Source organism: Dysidea avara, chromosome 2 (assembly GCF_963678975.1).
Source record: "Dysidea avara chromosome 2, odDysAvar1.4, whole genome shotgun sequence".
NCBI lineage: Eukaryota > Metazoa > Porifera > Demospongiae > Dictyoceratida > Dysideidae > Dysidea > Dysidea avara.
In genome coordinates this window covers 5,328,546-5,346,875 of record NC_089273.1, presented here as the reverse complement: position 1 = coordinate 5,346,875, position 18,330 = coordinate 5,328,546, and the positions used below count along the sequence as shown (strand labels likewise).

The following is an 18,330-nucleotide window of genomic DNA, read 5'->3' as shown; positions in this document are numbered from 1 at the left end:
TAGAGCCACACATGCCAGTCATCCTGACTTAATCCTAGCCTGGTGTTGAAGAAGATAGACATGCTTTTTTGAGACTTTTCCTGCCCTTTCATCTATAATATTGTTCATAAAAATTGAAAAGGTTGACAAGTACCAAGACTTGCTCATTGAGATTCAGAGACTCTGGCATGTTAAAGTAGAAATTATCCCAATTGTTATCAGTGCCCTTGGTACTTTGAGCCTAAATTTTGATGACTGGCTGACAAGATTGTGCATTAATCTGAAACACTTTGTGTTTTGCAGAAATCGGTTTTGTTGCAAACTGTTGGACTGTTGTGTCAAACATTGAATATTTGTCTATGAACCTTTGTTAGGTGCTGATAACTGCTGTAGTTAGCTTTGTTCCAGAATTTTCTTTATAATTGTGTTTACTGTGAATATCAATAAATAATAATAAACATTGATGCAGTTTAGTATAACAAGCATTTGCATAATGTACAATAAAACACTTTTGTATATTATTGCATAGTGGGGTAAACACTAAACAATCCAAGTGTTAGTACCAATGTCACACTGATCATCATCATCGTCACTATAAATTGTTTTACAAGTATCCTCATTGAAAGCATCTGATCTTGTTTTAAACCATCTATGGTTTTGTTGAGTTGTTTGTCCTGTTGATGATGCAGTGGCTGGTGATGTGGTTATTTTGTCTTGATCTTCAGTAGTACTAGTAAACTGGCTTGGTGGCGGTAATACTATGCTGGGTTCTCTTGGTCTCATCTCTGATAGTAAATCATCTGTTAACTGTTGATCAGCTAGTCTGCCTCCTAACTCAGAAATCTGATCCTCTCCTAAATTATTAGTGTGTTCTTTACTAGAAGAATTGTTAGTGTTTTGTGGGAGTGTTTGTGATGGATCATTAGTAGAAGTGAAAGGATTACCGATCATCGGTGGAGCTGATACTTTTCTTTTCTTGACTAACTTCTTGCGTTGTAAAGCACTACCCTGCAACAGTAAAATACAATGTGCAATTGTCACCAACCATGTATGAGAAGCAATCACTACAAAGTTATAAACAAGCTGATTTGTACTGCTTTTAAAAAACCAGTAGCCCATGATGCAGTTCTAGCTAAGTAGGCAATTAATCAGCCATCTACAAAAAAGTTCCCATTTTGCAAACATTTAGTTCCTGGGAATTGGCATTGAAACAGCAGTGACAGAACGACGTGGAATGCCATCTAAGCTGCAGTGATACACTGTGACTGTTACAAATACACTGTACACGTGAGTATTGGTTTTCACTTCATTATATTTGTTACTGTGCAAAAATGTATCGTAGCTATTATCTATTATCAATTAAATTTAAATTTAATTTCTGTTCTTTCCACTTTTAAGGTCTCTTCAATAAAGATGTCTTCATAAGTAAGTCTAAGGAGGTAGTCAGTGATTGGTTTATCAAGTCAGAAGAGCAGCAGGGATCACTACCTTGGCTAGTCTCTTGCGCAGACCACTTTATTTTCTTTTGTGTGAGGGTGGAGAAAAAGGGTCTAGTGGATCTCTAAAAGACTTTTTGAGCAGCCGGATCTACAACTTTGAGGATCGTTGATTAGTGAATAGCAAAGCAGTCTTAACGAAGCAAGAATGGAAAATACGGTGCATGCACTCTTGGATGCAGACTCATTGCAGAGTTTAAATTAAAGGTTTGTCAAGTAAATGTGAGCTATTTTCCCATTCTCATATCTTTAATGCTCCATTACCACTAATCAATGATCCCCAAAAGATGTAAATCCGGCTGCACAAAAATGCTATTGGAGATTCACTGGTCTCTTTTCCCCCATGCAAAAGTTAAAAAAAACAGTCTGGCATGAGGCTATACTACACAAGTTGTAACGACGCATCAAAGTTTAGCAACTTGTGCAACTAGATACTTGATCGCACAAGAAGCAGCTGTGACCACTGTAAGTATTCGGTCTTTCTCCTTATACCATTTTAGCTCGGATTTCGAATATTGGATAGGTTAAACTGATACCCACCATGAGTAAACATTAAGTAGTGCTTTTTTACAATAAAAGGGATGGTCAGGTCTAATAATTGGAATCATACTTATAAATTTCTCCTTACATGCTTCTGCTGTTCCTTCAAACTATTCAAAATCCAACTGAGAGATGGAGGCACCACACGTGTAGTCAGCGAGATGGTCAGTACGCGTACAGTGTCAGCGATTGGTTGGCCCACGTTTTATCTATTGTCCTGGACACTTCTCTGGCTAGACTAGCATTCATTTGAATGTGGCTTTCATACAGCGTATGAGGCTGTACAGTGTAATGAATTTCATAATTTTCTTTATTTCAGTGCTTCATAGTTTAAGGTACGTACGTAGTTCTACAAGACTGTAACTATTTTATTATTATCAAATAAAACAAAAACATGCAAACTCAATAGCAAAATATACACTATGCAGTATGTTTACAAACCTGTGCTTTTCTTGAATACTCTTCATTCACAGCTTTATCTGATATCTTCTCTTCAGTTACTCCACCAAGTCCTCTATCTATTGATTCAAGTACACTCTGACTTCTTCCAGTGGCTGCAACTACAATAAAAATACTATATTACTGCATTTGTATATTCAATAGCAGCAGTACACTGACACCTCTCATCTGTTTAATAAGACCACCTCATTATAGTAATCATGTCAAGTAGGTCCTAAACATACACAGCTAAGGTGTACTTCATGATCTCATTATAAGACCACCTCATTACAGTGATCATGTCATATTGACAAGTAGTAATGAATATTGTATGCATCAATTCCCCTAGTCTGGATCTGAATTGTTTGAATCCCTCCTTTTGCAAGCTCTTGTATCCACTCCTGTGACAGAATTGCCAACAGTGTTTCACAATGAAAATGGAAGCAAAAAATATGTACACTAAGCCAACTTATTGGCCAACAATGGCCAGGGCTTTTGACAATTAGTACAGCAAACTACATGCACTGGAGGTAGCATCTTGTAATACCAGACAACTCTGACCACAAAATCAAGTATGCATAAACTGAATTGTTATAACTACAAACGTACTGTAAACCATATCAAGATTCACTTACATCTTTTCTTTTTCAATTCCTTTTGAGAGACTGGAGGTTCTTTGTCTTCTATAGACAATATATACACAACAATGAACAGTTTCTTGTTGTTTTTTTATGTCACTGAAAACTGAACAGGGTATGAACAGACAAGTATATACCCAGAGAACTTAAGGAGCTTTGAGAATTAGATTGTAACAATGATTGTAATGCTTCAGCCTCAAGGATTGTAAAGAATAAGGATCCCTGAGGATTGTAAGATTTCCTGGAGCTTTGAAATTTACAACACTGTACATACAATTCACACGTACGTATTACTAAGAATGAGCACACCCTAAAATAAGTTACAATTCTTTAAATTTGAATAGTGTAAAGAGGTAAAAATGTTAGTTTCAGCACTCTGTCTAAGTGGCGGGAGAGTTGGAGTTGTTTACATCATCAGGTGTACAAGTAATATATGGAAGTTCTTATTATCTATATAAACAAGTACACAAAAAAAATTTGGAATTTTCAACTAGAGTAAAAAGTACTGGAGTAGTGCACGACAGCGTTGAAACTGGTTCACTACTGCTGACCCGGATGAGCAATCCGGGTCCGAGGCGTACGATAAGGGCTATGTTTCGGCTAGTCTCAAGCGAGCAAGACTACGTTTTGAGCGTTCGATTTGTGTTGAGTAAATCCAGACATTGGAATTGCAACTTCAGCCTAGCTGTAGGTTAAAGACCAAAAAAAAAAAAAAGAAAGAAAAAAAAAAAAAAAAAGGTCATCACCTACTGACAATAGCTACCCCTCACCATAGATACCCTCAGTTTCATGCTACATACTGCATTTACTAATAAATGGGCGTGGCTGAGCATATGTTTGTAATGTGATAAGTGGGTGTGGCTCACGAAAGAGCTACGCGATAGCGTTTATAAGTTTCCACGTCGTCAAATGAACAATTTTGTTTCTCAAGTGATCCAATCCGGATCAGACCCGGATAATTTGTAAACCGGGTCGGACCCGGATGACCTGGTTGACCCGACCCGGTTTCAACACTGGTGCACGATATTAAATCACAGTAAAACAATAAGACGTGTTATATCCCTGGGTGCTGTACGTCCCAGTTATATTGTATCAATTATCATCTGAAAAGTGAAGCATCCATTACACTTTGTTTTCGGCTATGCTCAACCCCAACACACAGCAGTATGAATCAATAACTGTTCAATAGGCAACCCTACAATCAAAATAGCCACTATGAAAAATACGGATGATTTCTGTTACAAAGGGAAGCCATGACATGCTACCACCAAATTGACACTTTTCACTGTCAACAAAGATGAATGGGACACAAAGGAGGACACTGGTAAGTCCATGAAGAATGTATTGTATGTACTGTGATATGCCAAAAGGCACCTCTCAGGCTGAAACAATGCCAAACAGTGAAAAAATCAAGCCCGTAGCCTTAGCTGTTATCGAGTTACGCTTGTCTGAAGGTATCAGGCAGTCAGTCAGTAGAAAATTTTGCTTAAAATATATATTTTTAAAATCCCGTAGCAACTTGCTGAAAGCATTTCAGGTCAATCTAAAAGCTTGTTTGAGCTTAGTTTTACCTAACCAATGCTGCCTCAATGTCATCAGGGTAAATTAAGGCTGGTTTTTGGGTTATGTTATTTCGTGGGACACGTCTACTCCTTTCTGGTCCCTACTATATACTATGATAAACCTATCATCCTTATGTTTATCTCGATAATCTGATATAACTAGATAATCGCACAGCTCTATTAGGGTTAGACTACTCTGATAAAACATTCAGTCCTTATTATAGTTCCATGACTAGGAGTATTACTATTTACTGGACTGGAAAACTACACTGAACTACTGGACTGACATATTTTTGGTTTTTACATGTTACATGGTCTGATTTGTTACGTCTTGTTAGCTAAAGGCCTTTATGTAACCTTTATCACATTACTAATGTTGAATATAAGCAGTGGAATAAGCAAAATCTCCTCTACGGCTCTACAATACATATATACCCCTTACCCTGTGTATAGTCATTTTGCAGGGCTGTGATAGCAATGATGATAGGGAGTGGCAATTCTAAAATGTTCTAACAAATAGCACATGCAAGTACGCAGCTACGGTAGGCAGAAAGAACTTTATTGTTGTGTGACAATTTTGTATATTAAAGAAGTTTAATGAAGATGAGTAGATTGATCAGCTTTATCTCAGATTGTACTGTATCCCAACGGTTGTTGTTATGTTGTTCAAGTATATCATTAGCAATTTGATAACTATCACATAGGGTTGAGCAATATAACGATATATCATTGCTATCATGATAAAAGCATGAGATGATAACTGTATCGAGGCTACTTTTACACATCGTGATATATCGAGTTTATGATATACTGTGATACAATTGGTTACAAAATAAAACGGCATTAATGATACTGTCTTATAAATGCAGCAAATCACATTTAGCATGAAGCTATTATGCAGTGTTTATTGCTTAGGGGTTGTTTATGGGATGGGTATAACAATAGCTACAACACATATCAAAACTTGTACATATGAAATGAACATAACATGATTTTTCTAATGAGCATGCAATATCATGATAATATCGATTATCGCAATAAATGCTTTCATGATATATTGTGGTGTACTTTTAATAGTTATACCATGGCCACAAGGGATTTGCCTGATATATATGCCCAAGCCGAGGGTATATATATCAGGCAAATCCCGAGTGGCCATGGCATAAGTAATATATACCACTCTGGCATGCTCACCTAATAGGTGAAGGAAGACAAACCTGCATTCACTACATTACTTTTATACAGAGGTTTGCAAAAATTGATTGTGGGTTTAAATTGTGGGCACAAAAAAAAAATGATTGTGGGTTTCACTGGTTGTAGTCATACCATTTTAAACCAAATAACCACTTTGTGAATGAATAAAGTTACCTAAGGTGCTAAAATAAACACTTGGACATATAGGTTGTGAATGTTTGAGGCATCTTTTCATGCAGTTGAAATGTACTCTGTAGAAAAACAATCCCCACATTGCAAAAAATGATTATTTAGTGATGCTTAGTAACTGAACTATGCAATGCTGACTCACTCAATTCTTTTTACTTCACAACAATGCCCCTAACTAAATCAACATGTTTAACTCAAACCCACAATGCAAAACTTCAAGCATCTCTATAAATACTCAAAGGTAACCAATGCTTTGTAGCTGCCTCAGCATCAAAGGCAGTTGTGGTCAGGGCTATGTCATGATATTGCCCTAACTGCAGGGCGATATCTAGATATCACCCTGTGGTCAGGACAATATGTGATATACAACCCTGTGGTTTCCTTTGATCTGAGGTGTTAAAGTGGTATATTTTTCATTATCGCCCAACCCTACTATCACAGCCCTTCAGTATTACTACACACAAGGATAAGGAATATATACATACGTAAGTACTGTAGAGCAGTAGTGAAATCACTAGAAGGCAGTTTTTTCCTTATTGCAATGTTCACATTCAGCATTTAGTAATGGCTAAAGGTTCCACAAAAACATTTAGCTAGCAAGGCTTAACAAATCCAACCATAAAATGTAAAAATATGTCAGTCCAGCAATCCAGTCCAATGAATAGTAACACCAGCAAGTGTAATCTTAGTTTCAAGTAAGCCCACAGTTGGCTATGTCCATATGGCAAAAAAAAAACAAAAAAAAACAACAAAAACAGAATAATACATATCAATTATTTGGTACTTAGTTCTGTCAGTTATGTAAATGGATTACAGACTAGACACTCTATTGTATACACTACACAAGTATATGTACTAGTATCATCCATATTGTATTAGTACATACACACTCATGCACACCACTCCACGCCACGCCACGCATGCACACACACACACACACACACACACACACACACACACACACACACACACACACACTAAACACAGTACACACACACACTAAACACAGTACACACACACACTACAGTACACACACACTACAGTACACACACACTACACTACACTACACACACTAAACACAGTACACACACACACACACACACACACACACACACACACACACACACACACACACACACACACACACACACCACACACACTACAAACACACATACACACAAGCACACATACATGCATACCTGCTGGTAAATGACGTGGTTCAAAGTTAATAGGCGCATGTGAATACGTTTTAGATGTCCGCCTCGGTGGAGCTTTCTTTTGTTTCTTCTAAGGAGAGAAACACACGTTGTAACAGTTGATAATACCACTTAGACTAAGTCTACTGTAATGCATTAATCAGAGTAGAAGCCCAGAAATGTTGTACGTACTTATTCACATAAACCACTAGAAGAAATACTAGACCTCCTTGCAACAATTGCTATTGACATTAATAGACTATATAATAAAAGTACAGGAATTTTAAGTTCAATATTAGGGATCTAAGAAATAAAAATTAGTGAAACAAGGAAGATCACATACACCTGAAGATATACCACTGGACATTTATTTTAGTTCATACTTCAATCTGTATGTGTTGCTAAGCAAATAAACATAACCTGAACAAACCAAATTATGTACAGAAGTATCTTCTTATTGGTTCTATAGCCTATTGTGCTTTCTTACAAAAATTCTCTTTTGAAAGCCTTTATTCTGCTCTTCATTTTCTCATGAGGGACTTGCCCTTTTCGACTTGAAGAGATACGCAGAACTTTTCTGGTATCCTACAAGACTGGTGCTGTCATTTTGTTGGTTGCTACAACACTAGTACAGCCCACTGGGAAGGCTATTCACACCATAATATTATTCAGAAACGAGATTCACCTTATGTATCTCGAAGCATTGAAGTATACCTCATAACAAAGATTATCTGCCTGAGAGTTTAGTACACAGTGTGGAGAGCGTTTACACTACCATAATTCGCTTTATTTTCGTACAAAAAAAATTGTGATAAAAATTGTCGTTTAAAAATATTTTTGTATGATTTATGTAAATGACTGCTCTATTAGGGTAATTCGATCTGGAGAAACTTTCGTACAAATTTTGCATATGAAAATTATTTTACAACGAAAAACAAGCAAATTACGGTATGTAAGTTTATACAGCACAAGTGCGGATGTGAAGAAATGCTTTTAGGAAAAAAAGTATTTCAGAAAACCAGGCGTGCCCACAGCTGCCCGAAGGGTAAACAAAATCTCTAGTGATAAACAAAATCTCTAGTCCACAAAGCATTCTAGGTGACAACTAAACTTTTGAGGGTGTATGTCAGTTAATTAGTTTTTTTAGCCAGACTGATGCAATGGACCTTATCCACATTGAAGTCACCACATAAAAATGGCAGTGATAGTGTTCGGACTTTGTATAGGATTGTATTGGGAGAGTTAGTGGTTTGTTACGATAACATTTACATACTGCAGCAAGGGACAAGGTGAGGCATACATACTTACGTACTTACAAGACAAATGTGTGTGGTTTTATACCTATATCAAAACTTAGGTCTACAGTAGCTTTGTCTGGTGGGATTATTTTGTATTGCCACATCACACTGACTAGCTATTACCTTTATAATGGTTGCATGTCCTGAAAGCCGCAAACAAAGTTCAATTTGGTTACTACGAATGAAAACGTGATAAAGTCCCCACACTAACATGTGAATTAATTATGACGTCAATATGGATAAGGTCCATTATTAACTGACTAACACTTACATATAGGTATCTTGTTTTAATACCTCTAAGACAAACGCCTGATTGGAAATAAATGTGGAACACTCTGTCCATGCTTGAATTTAATAGAAATAGTAAAGGGCAAGTAGGCATTAATTGAAAATTATGTTGATAACCAACACTAGCACAATTTGTGTTGTGCCAAAGTTGATGCCCATGTGAAATTGGAAGAAGTAGATCCCTTATCACTGTGAATTAGTAACAATGAATATACACAATAAATTAATAATTTGTAGCTGATTGCTCGAGCTCCTTGAGCTCACTCACTCAAGTTGCTGGGATACTTGTAGTATTTTTCTTATCGGAATTTGAGGGTGGTATGAGCAGTGTCTTTCACCCTCATGCAGGTGCAGCATTGCATTAAATTAGTACTGTAAGAATTTTAAGTTTGATTAAGATCAAAGAAATTTTTAAAAATTGAAACAAAGGGAGGTTGCCATTTATACTATGGACATTAAATCCCTAATTCAGTCATGGGTAGTGCAACATAATTTAAACTTTACAAAATATGTTAAATTACAACATTTACAAAACATATAGCCTAACCAGACAAGTAATGGCATGGTTAATTAATATGTGATTGTCTAGAACAAACTGTATGGCACCTGGTTTTTAGAAGTAGCACAACATCAACTTGTTTTCCTTGTATATGTTATTACGACCTGTCATACCACATTAATGCTGTCAGGCTTATTGTTTTCATCTGAACGTGAACTTCAACTAAATAGCAAAGTGGCCATCATGGTTACGTATGTTTAGCCCATTACACACCATCACAAACAAAGAACACTATGAAAATGACCTCTGCAATTACATAATCCAGTCACAACAGAAACCTCAGACAATACCTGTTACAAATTTAGGGCAGCCATCATGCTCTATTGTAAATTGACATGTTGCGCTGTCAACAAAGATATGTAAATGGGAGGACGCAGGTAAGTCCATGAAACATGCATCGTACATATTGCAATATGCCAAAAGGCACCTGTCAGGCTAAAGTGAATAAAATAAAGTCTGTAGCCCTAATAGTTATTGAGTCTGAAGACATCAGTCAGGCAGTCAGTCAGTCAGTAGAATTCCATTAAATACATACGTGTACAGAAAATAGTAAATTTTGCAGCAACCTATTGGACGCATTTCTGGTTGTACTAAAGACACTGGCTTGAGGCAAGGTGTTATGAGGCTGATATCTGGTCAATATATATATTTTTTTGTGAGAAGTTCAAACCTCCATGATCCTTTATACAATGATAAGTACTGTAAACTTTGTCCTCCAATCAATTATACCTTAAATTTTACAAATTATCTAGCCTTTTGTAATTGCTAACATTATATTTGTTATGATTTTTTACTTCCAAATATGCCACATAAAATGCAATAAATGTACCAAAATAATGACAAAATGCACGACAACAGTAGAATTCAAACTGAAATTTGATTGGCTGAAAATGTAGTGTCTATCCCATTGAGCCACATGTATGCTCCATATAGACGATGTTCTGAGGTAATACAAAACCAGCAGTCATGCACCTATAACACTTGCAATACATAATATGTATTTATGTAACTAGATAGTAACAGGTAGTGTAATGGGCTTGTTTATATACCAGTACCTCCTTTCTATGATGTAAGTAGCGGTTTAGGAATTGTAGTATAGACTTCAAAAAAAAAAAAAAGGTACGACGCATGTAACTTAATAATGAAGGAAGGGCTTAAACATTTACAGATTTTTTTATTATTATTTAATGTTTTTTTTTTTTCCTTTTTGCAATTTCGTAAATACTCCAACCATTGCGTATAAAGCATTCTACTGTAAACTTAGGTTTGCACAAACATATGGGATTCTTGGAGATCCGGTCACATTTGTTCAAATAAAAACAACACCCGTATAGAGCTACTCTAATAGAGTACACATGTACTCTCACAGAACAACAGTTGACCAAAATAAAAGTCCTTTCTTACAAAAGGTGGTATGAACACATCACTACTCAAGATGTGCATGGATCCATATCAAACTAAAGCACAGCTGCTATCCCAATAAATACACTAACTAGCACAACTACACTACCAGTTGCTCCATGTAATGTAATTCCATTCCTGCTTGTTCTGAAAAAAATTGCTTGGCATCAGTTGTAGTGTTACTAGTTTGTTGACTGACATCATCAGGACCTCGACCTGCTGCTGTACAATAAAATATAAAGAACAATTATGTTAGTACATAGCTTGGATGAATGAATTACTGAACAGACATACAGTACACATACACATAAATACTTTACCCATAGTAGCTACATCATAATGTACATATAGTAGGATCCCACAATTAGGACACTTTTAAACACAGACACGTGATAAATCAGGACACATGTCCATGGTCCCAATTGTATTAGTGTGTACAGACTGCACATATTTAGAATACTTCTGTAACGAGGGTACTTTAGCATGGCCCCAAAAGCATCTAAAACACAAGGGGATTTATTATGTACATACACACACACATACGTACGTCTGTACAGTGCACGTAGCAAACATACATACCATGGATTCCAGCAAACAATAGTAGTTTAGTCTGTAAATACCAAAAAAAGCAATCATTTACAAACATACAAATGCTGCAAATGTTACCTCCATTCATTATTCAGTCATATATGCACATATGTATAAGCTCACTGATTCTACTATATCATACAGTGTAGAAATATCAAACAGTATGGTAGTACTATGGGATAACCCCAAATGACATGTGCCACTAAAATGCCACCTTTAAATCATCTTAGAGACATCTTACGCTACTAAAATCACCTTAACAGAATAATATTAGTCCATCTAACATCAAATACAGCATTAAAACTGAGACAACACTTACAGGTGGCTCAGAGCTCAATATAACTGATAGTGTTTGATATGTAATTTTGATAGACCAAGACAAAAGTGATAGGTCATTAATTTTTAGTTGGTTAGTCACGCTGCATGGTGGATCTACACTGGTATACGTAAGTGACTGCTCACTGTATGAAGCACACTCTGTGAAATGTAAAGTATGAAATATTTTGCTGAAATCTGTAAATGTTTATTAAAAATTTCAACACTGCAAGCATCAATATAAAGTCTGTAATTATAGTTCATAGCTCTTCAAAGGAAATTTATTGCCTGAGATTGAATTCGGTGGCAATTATGAATGAATGGACTTGTAGACAAACACAGTAAATTGTGTAGCTTATGTGGTTCTAAATGTTTTAAGGAGGGGACCCCTCCTAATCTGGACATTCCAAAGTATTCCTTAGCACATAAACTGACCATGACAACTTGTAGTGCCAAAGTATCCTTAAATATAAAGATTTCACTGTACACGTATGTAAGTACAAGCTAAGACCAAAATTTCTTATGTAATTTCATAAATGTCTCACTGGAGAATTTTAAAGTTGGCATTTCTATACAGGTGGCCACTAAGACAGGTTCAACTGTATCTTACCCGATCTGTTAATCCCATGTGTATTTTCCTCTCTACGATTTTATCAACTTGTTTCACCCAGTCCAACTTTTCATCCAGCGTATTTGCCTACAGAAAATATGTTACCATACTAATACATCTTGTGTGTATACTAGACTGGGAAAAGGCAGTGTGGTACTAGCAAAGCTGTTTAACGTTGATGATGTCACTGGATAATGCAAGTCACAAGAGTAATGGAAAAGCGCAGAACGCAGAATACGACTGTACTTCAGGAACACTACTGGACGGCGAGTACGGTAGTTAATGGATGCTAAAGGTGGAGTGTGCATCTACAAAATTTAAATCACCCATTTAGTGGTCACAAATAATTGACAATAATTGGTACATTTAAATCCACTCTTTAAGCACGGTTGTAAAACAGTGATTATTCCTTCACGCAGCACACATGTTTGTGTAATTGACATTATATTAGTATTAAGCTAAGCGAGTTACTACTGATACACAACAAAATGCATTACACCAAGACACCAGTCACTGAATTACAGTGATTCCCTCTAATAGCGCTTAAACATTAGTGTGTATTTGAGTGAAATATATGAGAGCCAATTATCAGTTATTTAATATTTATAGTGTTTTAGAAAATCTCTAATCAATTGATTGGTTATTCAGTACAAGTAAACAGCACTAGGTAAAGGGTGTTAATGGACTATGTTACTGAAACTTACTGTAGCTACAACAACAGGCAATAATGGTACACATCAAGATGCCACATAAATGCTAACATGTTCTTCAACTTGTCACCTTCTCTTAAACAGTGAATACAATAAGTGGATTTGTTAATGATATGTCCTCATTCCATTACATTTAGGCCAGCCATGATTCACTGCTACAGTTATTCCGCCAAATATACTTACTCACAACCACAAGTTCCTTTTTAGCAAATTGCATATAAAACATTGAAATAATGTAGCAAATAAATAAATCTTAAATAATTGATCATAACTCATGACTAAATAGGCTATGAAGCTCACCATGAACTGACAAATCCACCAGGGGTATAGTGCTTTCCCTGCACTCCTCCATATGGACAAAGAACAAGGCTGTTTCAACTTAGAAATTATAATGATAAACTTTACTTTAATTCTACTGCATCGTAAATCAGCACCCATAACTCACATGCCATTATTTGCTGTACAAACATGGAACAAAGATTTTCTTACTCTCAATGAACAGGCGAGTCCATTGGTACGTATATATATATTTTATTGATTTGAGCTTTGTTTCAGTGCATAGCAAAGCAAATAAAACGTGCATAATTTTTTAATGCAACATGTGTATTTTTTATCCAGTATACTATACTTTATCATGTTCCCATGGTAAAATAGATTTTAGTGAAAATGACTGGTTTTCTCTCAGTGGATACAAAACATCTGAGTTTATACAAGTACACGAAAAAATTTGGAATTTTCAACTAGAGTAGGGACCATAGCACATCGATAAAAAGTACTGAAACAAGTTGGAGTAGTCCATGATATTAAATCACAGTAAAACAATAAGAAGTGTTACAGTTTGTTTACTTTTTTTGTAAATAATTTTATTATGATTGGTGAATCCCACGCATACCGCATCTGAAATGGTGCCGCACACCCCAGCTATATCAATTATCGTCTGAAATGTGAAGTATCCATTACGTTTCATTGTCAGCTATGTTCAACCCATTACACAGCATTTCAAATCAAGAACTATTCCGGAAGCACCTCTACAATCTACGCATACCAAAAAGAAATGGTGCCGCACCTCAATTTCATTAATTGTGACCGGATATGTGAAAACCCGATTAAATTTTTTGTTCTTTGTGAAGGAAGGGTGCTATGATACAAACCTGGATATCATCTTATTCATCTACTCATGAGGAGTTCAAAAAGTTTTGTTTCGTTGCAGTAAACTAAAGGATATGTAAGTTATGGGCGTTTGTTTACGTCATGTCGAAACGATCGTACATGATCGATTTTTCTTCACTGATTTCGTCTCTGTATGCAGTGACGAATGGTAATAGAAGAACAAACTTACCCAGTAATGGACTCCCCTATTCATGGCGAACACAATGGTGCAAGTTGCAACTCTGTACTGCATTGTATTTGTAAGTTACAGCTGTTTTTGTAAGCGCATGTAATTTATTTTCCCAATACTTGCTGTACAAATCAATCTTTCTGTTGTTGCTACTTTGTAGGGCTGTAACTCCAAAAGTTATTGCCATATGAAGCTGAAACTTGGCCAGAGCCTACACTTGGCCAAGTAGATTATAAATATTCAATAATAAAGAATTTGAAAAATGCGCCATTATGTCGGGTTTTCGCAGATCCGGTCACAATTATCATCTGAAAAATGAAGTATCCATTACGTTTTGCTGTCAGCTATGTTCAACCCGTTACACAGTAATACGAATCAAGAACTGTTTGAAAAGCACCTCTGCAATCAATATAGTTACTATAAAAAATATGGACGATTTCCATTTCGAAGGGAAGCCATCACGTGCTCGCGCCAAATCTACACCTTTCCCTGTCAGCAAAGATGAATGGGACACAAAGGAGGACACTGGTAAGTCCATGAAGAATGCATTGAACGTACTGCGGTATGCCAAAAAGCACCCGTCGGGCCGAAGCAACGTCGAACCATGAAAAAATCAAGCCCGTAGCGTTAGCCATTATCGAGTTACGCTTGTTTGAAGGCATCAGTCAGTCAGTTACTTACTTACTTACTCAGTAGAAAATTCCGTTGAATAAAAAAAATTTAAAATTCTGTAGCAACTTGTTGAGAACATTTCGGGTCGATCTGAAAGCTTGTTTGGGCTTAGTTTTACCTCACCAATACTGCCTCATCATCATCAGGGAAAATTGATGTTATTTCGTGGGCCACGCCCACTCGTTTGTGGTCCCTACTATACAGTTACTATCGTACTGTATGATACTGTATACATTTTCCCTCTATATGTTCCAGATATTTCAGTTTCCTCTAAAAAGGAGGAAATTTTTTAAAAAGCGAATATGATCACCGATGAACAAAAGCACAAATTTATTATCCTAGGTTTCATACAACCACCTGAAATATTCAGTTGTGGGATTTAGTCTAAGCATGTTATCAATATCATTTAAACATTAATAAAAGAATATGCTTTGCTAAGTAGCAAAACAGTCTATTGAACAAGGTGGGGTACTCAACAGTAAGAATATTTTGTGATTACTTTTGTTACTAAAAATTGCATGAAAAAGTTACACTTGGTTACTACCAACAGGTTTATTACTTCTGAAAGCTACTGGAGTGGGATAAGCACTGTTTAGAGTGAAACAAATTAGCCTATTAAGTCCTACACGGCCCTCTCTATGCCACAGCATGATTGTGTAAAGATTGATACAGAATATCTTTGTTATTACACAGCTTTCACACACATGCACACACACAACCACTAGAGTTAAGACACCATGCACACAACTGCCCAGTTTCTACTGTACTACCACAGGGAGCTTGTAACATGCAGGTCTTTGTGCAAACAAATTTATGCACAAAATAAAACCATGCGACACTTACTCTCATGAGGTCATGTTTTACCATAGCAATTTTAAGGCATGAATAACCATGTGATCAACAAAACTCAATGTGATAAATTATGCCATGAATTTTATTATTGCAGAGAATCCTAAACACAAAATTAAGGTTCTTGTAGTAAGAACCTGCTATATACAGTATATCTTGCATGGTTATGAATACCTCACAAGACTGTAAGCCCATATGTACATGAGCTTCAATGCATATGTAGAAAAGTACTCAGAACAGCATCAAGGTGTTAACTTATCCATTACAAAAAAAGCAGTAATTTATTTGTATACTAAAATGAAGAGTCAATAACTTACATATATGGGTAGCTTGTATACAATCACTGGATGGACTGGACTACTGGGCTCAGGTATTTTCCCTTTTCTACCAAATAATAGCTAGACAGTCAACATTCACCACTGAATTTAGTTGACCCCATGACCATATTTTGTATTTAGGATGCAGGGTTGGAACCAGGATTTGGGAAGGAGTGGGGAAGGGAGGGGTACACCAGGATATTAAACTTCTGGGGGAATGCAGAAGCTAAAGTTATTGCATATGTCTCCGGAATGAATATTTGATGTAGAGTGGTTTTATGCAAATAATACTGCTTTCGAAGATTCTCAATGTAGTCAGTAGTGTTAAGTGTAGTGACTGTTCTATTACAGTATTTTACTGACTGCTCTATTAGAGTATTTTGTATTTTTTTGTTTGAGGAGGGAACCCCCCCCCCCTTGAATCCGCCACTGGGAATGTGGGATACATGGTTACTACAACACTAAAATTAATACACATGTACTGTATGGTTTGTACTTCATAATAAGATGAGTGGTAGTCATACGATGGAAGTTATTCCAAGAGATTTGTTATGCAAATTGCACACAATCCTAAGATGAACAGGCTGTACCAAGTAGACAGGCTCACGTGCATATTTTACATTCAATGTAGCAATAGCTACAACCACTTGCACAAATATATGCTAAAAAAAACTGAGTCCAGTAGTCCAGTCCACTAGTCCATACAACTATTTAAACTATGGTACAGTTCATTTACAGGTTTACTAAATCACTTAGTCACCTGACATGCTCACCTACACATGTTCATTTAGTAACCCGCCCTCAAGCAATTTTGTACATGATAAATAATTATAACACAAAAGGCACACTGCATTACTTGATAATACTGTAATACTCTTCTTCTCCGTGTTCCACAAATAATTATGAACAAATAGTAGACTAAACAGCGTTATGTACTGTACGTTGCTCTAGCCGTTACTTTGGTTACTGGCCGAATAATTATTTTTGTGGGCGCTGTAAGGACTTCAGGAAGAAACTGTTCCATTGTTCTGCATTGTTCTTTCACTCCACACTCATGCTCTGGCTATAAAGGTATGTACTTTAAACCAGAGTTTAAATAAGTTGTGACACCGCGACCAACACAATTTAGTAACCCCTCTGGCCCTTAGTAGTGCCCTTGCTTCGCTCAGGACGCTACAGCCTCAGATTACTAAATCACTTAGTTCCCTTGGTCTTGGTGTATAACTATTATATGGGTAAGAGGCAAAAAAATTATTTATGTAACACTTTCACACCTCAAATCAAAGGAATTCCAGAGGATACAATTTGCCTTGTTTACAGGGAGACAACTAAATGTGCACCAGTGAGATGTATCGTGGAAAGTGGTTGCACTTCAAAAGAGCAAGCCAATTTCATCAAAACAAGTATAGCCTTTATGTGGATGAGGTATGTATAGTGGTACCACCTTGTTTGTTTTATAAAGGCTCAGACTGAAATTGATTTTGGGAATAAATTAATGCTCACATGACTACTATTATGACGTGAAGTGGTGCCACAGGAACAAATCAGATGAAGGCATTTCAGTGCCCTTGTCATTCTATGAGTTGGGAAATGTTAGCAAAAGGTGAGAACTAGTCACGGACCACACCCAAATTACAGATAACCACTCTATAATGAAGCTTACCACTTTAAGTCTTTAGTATATGTTGTAATTAGTCTTTAAACAATGCGATAGCATTAAAACACTTGTAAATTCCCTGAAATTTGTCCAACTCGACTTTTTCAGTCATATCTTTAGGAATTCCATTCATTATAACAATCATAGTTACAACGTTATGTGCTGCCTAGCCATAATCGAATCTTTCTGGCATGCATTTATATAAAAAGAATCCAGCGGTTGCACTCATGGGTGATCACTCACCAGTACAGGCTATTAGCCTGAAACAAAAGTGTTACATATCAAAACATACGGTAGTGTGTCGTGCAGCCCAAGAAGCCGGCGCACAACACTCGTGAGTATATTGACAGGAAGAAAGAAAATGCAATTTTCGTACCTCCGTAGCTCTGTGCTGCCTTGATGAAACAAGACGATTTTTGCTATGGACATTCCCTCCAACTTCAGTACTCCACATTCCACAATTTAGCGAAATTACTTCAAGCGTTCCCGAGATAT

The 18,330-nt window shown here is 36.4% G+C and overlaps 1 protein-coding gene across 4 annotated transcripts in view; it reads right to left on the bottom strand.

Annotated features, from left to right (window-relative positions):
* Positions 1 to 364: 364 nt before the first annotated feature.
* Positions 365 to 18,330, bottom strand: part of LOC136246487 (pleckstrin homology domain-containing family G member 3-like) — a 42,084-nt gene continuing 24,118 nt past the window's right edge. For 3 of the 4 annotated variants that reach the window (XM_066037966.1, XM_066037969.1, XM_066037967.1), the window contains 7 exons: positions 12,292 to 12,378; positions 11,358 to 11,388; positions 10,888 to 11,000; positions 7,236 to 7,323; positions 3,089 to 3,136; positions 2,457 to 2,575; positions 365 to 987 (listed from right to left, as the gene is read on the bottom strand). In XM_066037966.1, the coding sequence (XP_065894038.1) occupies positions 520 to 987; positions 2,457 to 2,575; positions 3,089 to 3,136; positions 7,236 to 7,323; positions 10,888 to 11,000; positions 11,358 to 11,388; positions 12,292 to 12,378 (954 nt within the window). In that variant the 3' untranslated portion in view covers positions 365 to 519. The remainder of the gene's footprint in view (positions 988 to 2,456; positions 2,576 to 3,088; positions 3,137 to 7,235; positions 7,324 to 10,887; positions 11,001 to 11,357; positions 11,389 to 12,291; positions 12,379 to 18,330) is intronic. The other variant, XM_066037968.1, reaches the window with a different exon arrangement.